This window comes from Mytilus californianus, unplaced genomic scaffold (genome assembly GCF_021869535.1).
Source record: "Mytilus californianus isolate M0D057914Y unplaced genomic scaffold, xbMytCali1.0.p SCAF_3, whole genome shotgun sequence".
Taxonomy (NCBI): Eukaryota; Metazoa; Mollusca; class Bivalvia; order Mytilida; family Mytilidae; genus Mytilus; species Mytilus californianus.
In genome coordinates, this window is record NW_026262679.1 from 43,890,909 (window position 1) to 43,902,756 (window position 11,848).

The following is an 11,848-nucleotide window of genomic DNA, read 5'->3' on the forward strand; positions in this document are numbered from 1 at the left end:
AAGGCGAATTAAACCAGAAGTTCAATACTGACTAGGAGAAGTGTGTATCCCTCTACTTAGTGTAATATTTTTATATCATATTAACATTTTATCACCCTAATATATGCATGTTTACTAAACCTAACCTTCAGCATCTATTGATTCATCAATCGATCATATCTGGGAGTGCAGCATAATATAGGTATATATGTACATAGCGTACTTGTAGTGTATATGAAAGAAACTTATTACACTCAATTAATGGCTGGATGTTTCTATATATTTGTTTAAAGAAGGCAATTTGTTGGTTTAGAAGACTTACTTTTTAGCCAATACACCTAATTGCATACTATTTAAGTGGTAAAATATTTCAAAATTAATTGCGGATACCAGATTGTTTACCATCGAGAGCCTTCTAACACTGTCTGCAGGCCTATGTTGTGATGACCTAATTAAAATCGATAGACCAATCAAAATTCGTATTCTTGATTTTGGATGTGTATTCAAAATTAGGACTAAACATGCTTAAATGACTCTTTCAAAATTAGTACAACGATTCTGAAAAAAGTTGAATTAATTACTGAGTATTGAATGAGAAACATATTATAAAGTGGTGACGGGACAGTTCTACAAAATACACAATTCGCAGGTAAAATCCAGGTAAGAGTTATCAATGTAAAAAAATAGATTATTATTAATTTGGTACAAACATCAAAAGGTGGGAGTATCTTCTTTGTGTATTTTAACCCTAAATTACGCGTGTTTGCACTGGTATTTATATTTACTTGTCCACAAGCGACCTGTTTTTAGTTCAAACTGGAATACAAACATTTAACATCTCTTTATGTTTACATATAGCCATGTAAAAATACTAGCATGGATATTAAGTTTATCAAAAATGCGACTAACGAAAATATTTAATCAATAGAGTATATTTATATCGATACACACAAAAGGTAGATTTCTAATATGGGTCGTTGTACAACTGCGATGCTCTTTTGACTGTTTGAAGTATTTCCTGAATTGTTTATGTCCGTTTTATTGGAATCATAATGATAAACATTAAACTAGATCCGAATACACAGCCAATGTCTGCTCTCCTACAATGTAGCTCTCGTTGTTGATTTATGAAGACACACAATACCTCTATGTGTTTCAATGATCTGAATTTCCAACAACGATTCGTATCAAAAGGATGGTTTGTTGGCGGTGTTTTAAAAAAACTTCCTATCCTAGACACACAAAAAAAACCAACACATAGTTTTAACACCCCTTCCCCCAAAAGGACGACGTTTATCTATAGGCCTTGTTCTGAACCTACACATCGATAGTAGATGTATGTATATTGTAAACTGGATTAATTAAATAATCTAATAAATCAATATAGAAGTGAAATAACGTGCCTGTGTAGTATTTCTATTTCAGTGTGTGACTTTACGATATTGCATGATCTTTTAAATCGTATGACAAAACTAATGACACCCTATTACCAGCTTTCGGTACGGTAGGTTCTCGGGAAAACCGATAACTGGTGTTTTGGAAAAGAGATGTGTAAGATACCAATCATGGAAATTCAAACTCATAAGTCGATGAAAATCTGACAACCCCATGAAAAAACCGAAAAACTACCAAATGACAACAGCATAAGAAACCCAACGGAAAACTTTTAAAAGACTGAGCAACACAAACCCAAACAAAAACCGGGATTGATCTCAAGTGCTCTGGAAGGGTAAGCAGATAAAGTAATACTCAATGTGTGGCACCAATTGTGTCATCATACGCGCCAAGTACAACTTCAGTGACAAGTCTAATACGGTGATGAAAAGAGGACGGGATTATGGTTACGACAAATGGAACATATGGCAATCGTGTAAAGCAGAATTATGTTGTCATTGCAATATAATAGATTTTGTAATCATATACAGCAGATTTTGATGTTTTCCTATTACACCCCGTTCCGATAGCCGTTCAAAGTCTGTACTATCGTTTATGACAATTCAAAATAATTGTATCGTAGACATTTAATACATGTATATGTCTCTGATTGTATACAAACGGATTTTTTAGATGGTCATATGGTGTCGGAATGTAATTCGTTTCTATCGACAAATTAAGAAGACTTAGTGTTAAAAAATGTCCACTTCATCTAATTTCTGTTTTTATTATTTGCAATTTTGGTCTTCTAAACCCATGTCCAATCTTTTTTATGCCCCTGCAACTGAAAGTTGGGGGGGCGGGCATATTTTTTTACCCCTGTCCGTCCGTCCGTCCTTTCGTCTGTCCTTCCGTCCTTCCAATCGTCCGTCCCATTATTGGGTATATAGCTATTCCAGATAACTCCTCCTACAGTTTGAATGCTAGGAAGTTTTCACTTTTCTAGCTGTTTGTAAATATATTGAAGGTGTGCATGTGGTTAGGGTTTTGATTTTTATTGATATTTGCTCTTTTGGGAGATAGTTGAACTTTGTCATTTTTTGAGTATATACTTGCATAAAAGGTGCATAGCATTTCCGGATAACTCCTCCTACAGTTTGACTGCTAGGAAGTTTTCACTTTGCTGGCTGTGTGTACATATATTGAAGGTGTGCATGTGGTCAGGGTTTTCATTTTTATTGATATTTGCTCTTTTGGGAGATAGTTGAACTTTGTCATTTTTGGAGTATATACTTGCATTAGAGGTTCATAGCGTTTCCGGATAACTCCTACTACAGTGAACCATAGACCTATGTGCTCCCATGCTCAACTTGGTGTATTTTAAAATAAAACTTTGCATCTGTGGGGGTATCATTTGTGTCTCCCAGATACAATAATATCTCAAAGAAAGTCCTACATTGACTTTGTTATAATACAGTTACTTCAGATGGGAGTGCGGGGGCATCACTTTGTCTGGTTTCAGTTGTATCTCGTGATTAAACCATAGATATATTTAAATCTATGTTAAAACTAAACGGAACGTGGTAGGTATATTGGTCCGGTCCGCTTAACATTAGCATATGCATGTAAGGCATTTTATAGATTAATAAAGGAAACACATAGAGGTATACTTCTATGGTTTAATGTTATACACAACATTGTATTTGAATTATTTGTCATATTTATGCATTATTCCCAGTCAAGTAATGTTGAACGTTGTGGTCTGTAATTTATTGATAAAATATTACCCTGCATCTGTGTTCTTCAAAGTACAGAGGTACCTTTTTCAACATCTAGCATACATACTTCCGCTCAAACCGTTGCAGTTTTGTGTGATCTTTTGTTCCGAATTGAAGGTTTCACTGTTACTGAAAAAGACGAGCTGTCAAAGGAACGTTTCTTTGCTTTTGTTCATCAAGTGCATGCGGTTATTTGTAACCTGAATTATGACATAACTGGCTTCTTTTCTATTGTTATATGCTTCATACTTTTAAAAATGTATTTACTTCACATGTGCATGAATGCACACACATAAAATATTTTTATACATGTTTTTTTTTCCACATAAAAGTACATAATCCAGCGGACATTTTTATGTGAAGGTGTGTCAGTTTTTTGTTTGTGATTTAAATTTGTGTTTACGTCATCTTCTAAAACCGGAGGCTGACTTTCTAATAAAAGGTTGTCTTCGTGATACCTCTTATATTCCAGAAAGTTTTTAATGTATGACAAATACTTCAAAAAATGTGTAAGTCACATTAAAAAGTATGACTAAATTTTTGCATCCAATACTGACCCAAACGTGCATTTTCTTTCTTGCTCGTTTATTCGTTTTATCTTCATTGATCAGCAAAAGTATATATTATATCACGTAAATTTGACATTCAACAGTTGTGCGTAATATGTTTAAGCAGATGTTTAACCCCTTGAATGCTGTTGGTTATAAGTTTACGAAAACGTTCTGGTAAATACAGTGTGTAGCAAGGTTATATATTTTTTGTTTAAAACAAGTCTGTAATGTTGTTTAGCTATATGAACAAATTCCAAATGAGACATATACTTTTTTATGGCTGTATTTTGTCACAGGAACACACAATTACCTTGTACATATACCGAACTAAAGATCTAAGATGGCAACAGAATTGAAATAAAGAATCCTACAAAATCGATTGATATGCAACAAAGATTAATTATTATATTATAGTTTTAAATAATTAAATTAAAGTTTCGAAGATTGTTGGACTATATACATTTTATGCGAATAATTTGAGAAGACCGAACACAAATATATACAATACAAAACGTCATAATCTGTTAACTGTACAAAAATCACGGATAATTATTTTGCAAATTATTTTGATGCACTCTAAACTTGAACAAACGTAACTTAAGATCGTTCGTTTAAAATGTTACAATCATTTCCTACATTAAAACCAACCATTTAAATTTTAAACTCAACACTGTCCATACAAATGTCTTAATCAAACGGTAATAAATACTTTTAAATCAATATACCGGCTATTAGTTAAAAATAAAATATATTTTTATGTCCTTGTGGGTTAATAACAGATAATGACGATAATATCCTCAGGGTAAAGTTAAAAGTAGTACTTCTAATAGTCAAACGAGGGCAACACCTTTTTTTCATTTGACACAATTTTGGCACACTTCTCTGGATCACGTCCCCTCAAGTCTTGTCCGCATTTTTACTGTATCATTTTATTTACATACTGACAATTAAACCATCACTTTGATAGCTGGTTATGTGGAGAAGGGACCTATGTTATAAAGCAAGGTGTATTTGGGAATTAAAGGACACGAATTAAGGTATGGTTTTGTCTGGAGCGAAGTTGTTTTGAGATCAAATTAATTGCTACAGATTAATGTGGTTTTGTAAACCGCAACGTTTACCCCTTTCCGTGTACGGCCTACAGATTATTATCGGATTTTTTTTATTATGATTCAAATGGGCACTTACATGTTCAGCTGAATATTTGAAGGATGCGATATTTGAATGTCGACAAATAATGATGTTTATATCTAGTCTGATAACAGGATACATTTCTGTTGCTTTTAAAGTACTTCAATTTTGTAGGGTTATTTATACGTCCAGCGACCAAAATTACAGAGATTTAGTGATACTCAGGCTTATACACAAAGTTTTTAAAACTTGATAAAACATGCCTTTAACTATTATTATGTAATAATCTAAACAAAAGTTTAACTATTGTATCGTTAAATGGCCGTAACGAATACGTAATGCTTTCATCGATTTCATAAAAAAAAAAATAAGAAAATCTTTTGGTAGGGACATTATTCACCAGTGTTCACCATTATTTAATTTGTGCAATAAAACACAATGTAAGTACACGTAAATAGGATGGCTTTGCGAACTTTCAAATCGATGGATGAAGATAGATGTGCACCCAAATGATGATACTAAATGTTTCTTCTATCCTACTTTGGGCGAAAACATGATGATGTGAAACGATATGAGAACGAACCAGTTTAAAAAAAAACTTAAGAGACCACTTAAGTCTGGGAGAACATGATTTATTTAATAGTTGTAGTTAGCTTTAAACTAGCTTTCAGAAACTACGAGTACTATTTTATCGGTGCTTTGTTTTTATTGGTTTTATATTAGTTAGTTTTGTGTGTGTGTTAAGAACCGATCTATTGAGTGGAGCCTTTTGCAACTGATTTTTACACCACTGTCCCGTGTTATAAACATGTTTAACCCCGCCACATTCTGTTTGTGCCTGTCCCAAGTCAGGAGCAAGTAATTTAATGGTTGTCGTTGGTTCATGTCTATCAGTATTATATTTGTTTTTCGGTTATGTTTTGTAAATAAATCAGATCGTTAGTTTTCTCGTTTGAATTGTTTTACACTTGTCATGTCGGGACCTTTTGTAAGTGTCTGTACGGTATTGGATTTTTTCATTGTTGAAGTCCGTACGATGACCTATAATTTCTTACTTCCACTTCATTTGAACTCTGGTGGATAGTTCCTTGTTTCATTGGCAATCTTACAACATCTCCTTATATTTTACCAGAAATGCATCTAAAAAGTGCAGAGGTCTTAACATTAGTATGTTATCTTATGATGTCTACAGATAATTAATTCGAATCACCATCTTTTTCTTCCGTTTGGTCATGATAATGTCTGTCCTTTTTTCAGCTTCAAATTTTTATTTGCCCTCCTTTGGAAAAAAGGAGGAGTATCTTCTTACTTTTAAAAATAGTTGTTTTGAACTTCTTGTTGTTTATTTGATTTTAAAACATTAACACCATTCAAAATACATATATAAGTAAATACACATATACAATGAGAAATGTTTTGTTTATGAGGGTCATGACAAAGGCTACATACTTTCTGCCCCGATGTGGGAGTACTGTCACAAATTTAAACATAAATATGTAAAGACCTCACGTATTTATACTTTAAATCTTATAAAATTTTTAATCTCTCGTTGTCCAATCTAATACATTGTATGAGTAATATACGCCATGTAAGAATGTCATTCTCGTAACAAAACCTGTATGTGTTCACATCTTACCCCGGAGCTTAGTTTTTGCCAGTTATTATGTATAGGACGTACTATGATTTGTGGTAAGTTCTTTTAAAATAAAAAACGCGTCTCACAGTTTTACTTCGAATTATTTCAGAGGTACTGTAACTATTTATTTTCAACTATAGCGTGAACTCTTACAACTAAATTGCTTGAGTGACCTCGGAATGTAAAAAAAAAGTTCAAGGACAAGTTAGAGGATTGAACATCCCGTACTGAGACAGTGAAACTACATAAATTTCTAATCTAATACATACACCTCTCTGTATCATTTTTTCTTCAGTAACCAAATCGTTTTCATTCTACTTTTATTACCAGAGAATTACGTTTTCTCAAAATGAGAAAAAAAGATTCGAAGGATACCAAAGGGACATTCAAACTCATAAGTCGAAAATACACTGACAACGCCATGTACAAAAAGAAAAGATAAACAGACAAACAACAGAACACAAACCACAACATAGAATACCAAAGAGTGAGCAACACGAACCCCACCACAACTTGGGGGTGATCTCAGGTGCTCCGGAAGGGTAAGCATGTACTGCTCCACATGAGGCATCCGCCGTGTTGCTCATGTTAGTTCGAACCCGGTGATAAGTCTAATTCGGTAGGTCACATTCGGGGAAAAAGGGACGAGATATTAAATATTGAGTACGAAAGTGTGAAACAAAATATTAGAACTTAACATCACCCCCAGAAGCCTTGTATCATAGGCATATTTTCTACTGTCTTTTAGAACTTTTTTTTTTTACATGCAGAGAACCTTTTTAATATGCTCGTCTATTTCTCGATCCATATCTGATTTTTAGACTGTCTAACACAAGTTATTTAAAACTGTGTAATCTGTAACATTGTTTGCCTGGGGTTTAACATCAAAATATATAATATTGTCAAAATCTAGACAGAGTATAATAACAGAAGATTCATAAATTTTACTTCACAGGAGAGGACAAAATCAGGAGGAAGAAACCGTTGAAGAAATGGGGGAAGAAGAAGAAGATACTCAGAAACTAGACGAAAAATTGAAACAGTTTGAAGACGATGATTCAACCACATACGGTAAATAATTTAGAAACTAATCCCTTTTTTCGTCCTGAACATACATTAATATTTTCCACTGGACGTTAAGCAGCCATCAATCAATCAACTTTTAAAGAACGACGTTGAACAAAGTTATATTTGCGCAATATGATTTTAATAAGACAAATTAGTATATTGTATACACATGTACTTTAATTAAGTCAAATTACAAACGTCTATACGAGAAGCAAACCTTTTTGAAATACTATCAACCACTTGTTAAGTCGGAAATAGTAGTTGATCAGTAAGAGCACTTTATACATGCAGTTGTATACCCATAATCGGTAAAATGTTGCATGTTATCATGCATTTTTATAAGTCAAAGCATAGACGTTGCGTTATTTTATGTTGTAGCAGTGGGAGAAAAATTGTGTCAAATGTAATCTTAAATATTCTATAAATAAAGATACCCCGTATATGATGTGTACGTCAATGGGACAGCAACTATATATAATTATAAAAAACCACATAAACAAGAATGTGTCCATATTACATGGATGTCCCACTCGCACTATCATTTTCTATGTTCAGTGGACGTGAAATTTGGGTCAAAACTCTTAATTTGGCATTAAAATTAGAAAGATCATATAATAGGGAACATGTGTACTAAATTTCAAGTCGATTGGACTTCAACTTCATCAAAAACTACCTTGACCAAAAACTTTAACCTGAAGCGGGACATACGGACGAACGAACGAACGAACGAACGACCAGACGCACAGACCGAAAAACATAATGCCCCTCTACTATCGTAGGTGGGGCATAAAAAATAACCCCCCAAACCAAATGACATTTTTTGGAAGTTAGTTATAAACTATACAGTGAAGGTTTTATTTTCGTTACAGGTTCTTCAGAAACTACAACAATTGATGATGATATCCAAAAGGCAACCCGAAAACGAAACATAGTTTTTGATGAAGAAAGATTCGAAGAAACTTTCTTAAAATGCATGATTTGTCGTGAAGTATACGATGAAGATGAAAAGGCGCCAAAAATGTTGCCTTGTCATCATACATTTTGCCTAGATTGTCTGAATCAGATGTTTCGAGTCGAAGGCGAGTATCGACAGTCTTTAACATCTGCTTTTCGAAGTATGCCGATGGCAGTCAAAATTTGTTGCCCAACTTGCCGTGATGGACTTATATGTTCTGATCAAGACATTAAACGCCTTCCAAATGACACAACAATACTCGAGCTTCTAAATTACATAAAACTAACCGGAAAGTCGGATGTTCAGTATTGTTCAAAACACAAGATGCAACCTCTAAATTTTTTCTGCGAGCCTTGTATCACACCTGTTTGTTGTGATTGCACGGTGCTTGATCACAAAGAAAAGGATGGTCACATCGTAATGAACGTAGAAGAAGCTTTGAAAAAATACACACCAGTTTTGGATGAAACTATAACAGAAATGGATAAATCTATCAAAACCGTTGAAGAAAAGAAACAAGCGCTTGAAAAGGCGGCAGAAAATATTGAACAAATTCAAAAAGAGCTTGCAGTCCAGGTCAGACAAACTTTTGATCGAATCAGAGATGCCATTGATGAACGTGAACGTGAACTATTTAATATGTCAGAGCATGAAATAGACAAGAAACGGAACGAAATTGGAGATCAATTGGCTATTGTTCACGATCGAGAAGCTCTGTTGACAAAGGACAGGAACAATCTTAAAGGCGCCAAAGACAATAAAGATATAAGTGCCATGTTTACTCACCATCAGTCTGCCAGAGAGGCATTAGGTAGGAAGGTAGAAATCCCCGAACCTTCTCGTGCTACAAAAGACTTTGCTGTGAGTTTTCAGTTCAACAGTAGAGCAGAAAACAATGTACGGTCAAATATAAGTGTATTTGGAGATGTCAGTTTCAAATAATCCTTGACAATATCAATTTTAACTGTATAATCATCGCAAAATGCTTTCAATTTTGCTTTTAGTAATTAAGGTTTTAATGTTACAACACGACAAACATATTGTCCTCTAGGTGCTGTTGATAGCATGCATGTTCTTGCTTGAAAAAAATTGAGACAGGAGAGGCTTTGGGGCAACACAACGATATAAAAACGGCTTTAATAACAACGTGTTAACCTCTTTAATACACTCTTCAATTTTAGAGATAGTAATAGTACAAAAACATGTGTGAACAATTTCTTATGTATAGTTGTATTCGACTGATTTTTATGAATCAATTTGAAATATGTTTACTCTCGAGGAGTGTTGTACTTAAATTTAACGGCCCACGTACACTTTTAAATCTCCATGCTATTGGATTGTTATTCATAGTTATCTCATGTATGTCAAGGAAAACTATTAGATACGCTTCATACCTTTAAAATATTATTTATTCATTCATATTTACGCATGATCTCTTGCCGATATTTATTTATATATTAAAAAATCCATGAATTTTTCATTATATATATGGTGCGGATATGAAAACTTCTGTGAAGTAAAATTTTCATACAACTTTTATAGTTTATTAATTTCCAGTTGTGCCATTGTAACTTTATTTTATACTTGAGCTATAAATCATTGATCATTTGTAATAACATTATCCTGACCTATATATTGAATCATGAGGTTCCTAACACAAATTTAAGCAGTCTTACTTCACTCTAGTCCCTTTTCAAATTCATTTGGTAATTTTATGATCTGAATATATCTACTACAATGGATCGCTTGTTCTAAAGTCTTGCCTGGTAGAAAAGGATGGCGTCAGATTTTTCTAGCCGTACCGTTCTTTTTTGGTAGTCTAAAAAAAGATGACCATAAATTATGTCGTCATATAAAATACACATTTTTCAGATTTACGGAGAAAACCGTCATATCGGCTAAAAACATATAATTTTTTTATAAAAAAAAACTTTGAATTTCTATTATTGTAGTAAATGAGCGACGACATTTCCTCTAACAGTCAGCCTTATCAGTATCTTGGTTTTTTTCAGCTTTATGCTTCCACCTAATACTCGCTTTGGTATATCAGATTTATACCAATTATGAGTCTTGTTCACTAATGCTGGTCTAAGCTTAAACTGCTTATATTCAAATTATGAAATGTACATGAACTGTTGATACACTTGTAAATTGTGTTTGTATAAATCAGTCATTGTTCGTCAGTATTATTCATCTCGTTGCTTTGTATTGTTACGTTTATCTGTTTTCCACAGAACGTTATAATCCAGTGGCAAATATCTCATGCGTATTCAAAACGAGAACATATTAACGATACATCATATAGGTAAGTTTTATAATGTTCGACTGGGATGAATGGCGGACAATTTTGACTGCAACAGAAAAAAAGTATCTTGGAAAAGCAGAAATTTTGCACTGCAACAGGGACATATAAACAAGTTGGTGTATTAACATCAGCGGTACAAATTGCAAGCGTTCATAAACCTACAAATAGTGTGTGACTTTCCTTTCACGAGGCTTCGGATTTAATGTCCCATTCCTGAACTTTTTCCATCTTGGAATGAAACCTATGCTAAGAAGGGCGTCTATTTTTGCGGGATATATAAATACAGTCACAACCGCCAGGACGTGAGCGGTAAATGAGATGCCTCGTGTAGGCGTGAAGCTCACGCTGCACGTTAAAGAATCTTCTATCAACTCTTTGAGGAGTCCGTAGGTTACCTTTTGCAAGGCAAAATGTCTGCCCCTATACAAGATACCCTCTTTTTTCAGTGGCAGTCTAAATTGACCGTCCTTATCCTGGTTGAGTCACTTTGCAGAAACTGGTATACGTAGCAAGCTGCTCATCTTTTCCGAATCCTCTACTACGTATTTTTTTCAATTGCCTATATAATTCTGCAAGCAAGCGTCGAACATATTGGATTTATTGTTCTAGTCCTGAATAAGCATGACTTATTTACCATTGGATGTTACATTTGTAGGCAAACAACAATTAATCATCAATGAATCAGCCAACTGGACGTTAAACAACCAACAATCAATCAATCAATCAGACAAGCCATTGCTGCGTATAAATACATCCTGCATGCACACCCAAACCGATGTGACACGGATTGTACTGTAGCAATGGAGGATTCCTTGTGAACATCCACGCCCCATTTAACCTTTTGGTACCTTCAACAGAGATCGTTTGTCGTACCTATTCTACGTGAATATAGAAGTCACGTGTTTTACGTCTTCCATGATTTCAAATTTGATGCAACAAGTCTGATGGACAAACGCTTTCGATGACAACGACTAAATTACAAAAATATTCTGGGTCCCTGTACGAATGAAAGAGTGATAGAAGGAAATTTAAAATCCTCAAAATTGTTAGCTTTATGCAAATTTAATGCAA

General features: G+C 34.0%; 1 protein-coding gene across 4 annotated transcripts; it reads left to right on the plus strand.

Annotated features, from left to right (window-relative positions):
* Window positions 1-278: 278 nt before the first annotated feature.
* Window positions 279-10,650, plus strand: LOC127734640 (tripartite motif-containing protein 59-like). 4 transcript variants are annotated; one of them, XM_052244626.1, is made up of 3 exons: window positions 279-639; window positions 7,405-7,520; window positions 8,387-10,650. In XM_052244626.1, the coding sequence occupies exons 2-3, from the start codon at window positions 7,442-7,444 to the stop codon at window positions 9,412-9,414; spliced, it is 1,107 nt and encodes a 368-aa protein (XP_052100586.1). In that variant the 5' UTR covers window positions 279-639; window positions 7,405-7,441; the 3' UTR covers window positions 9,415-10,650. The 4 variants fall into 4 exon arrangements, with proteins under 4 accessions (XP_052100586.1, XP_052100587.1, XP_052100585.1 ...); XM_052244627.1 differs by lacking the exon at window positions 279-639 and adding an exon at window positions 4,606-4,719; XM_052244625.1 differs by lacking the exon at window positions 279-639 and adding an exon at window positions 6,415-6,502.
* The last annotated feature ends 1,198 nt before the right edge of the window (window positions 10,651-11,848 follow it).

Coding starts and splice junctions, on each gene's coding strand:
- LOC127734640 (XM_052244625.1), top strand. CDS start 6,477: ATGTATAGGACGTACTATGATTTGTG. Junction 6,503..7,404: donor AGGACGTACTATGATTTGTG/GTAAGTTCTTTT, acceptor TTTACTTCACAG/GAGAGGACAAAATCAGGAGG. Junction 7,521..8,386: donor CGATGATTCAACCACATACG/GTAAATAATTTA, acceptor TTTTCGTTACAG/GTTCTTCAGAAACTACAACA.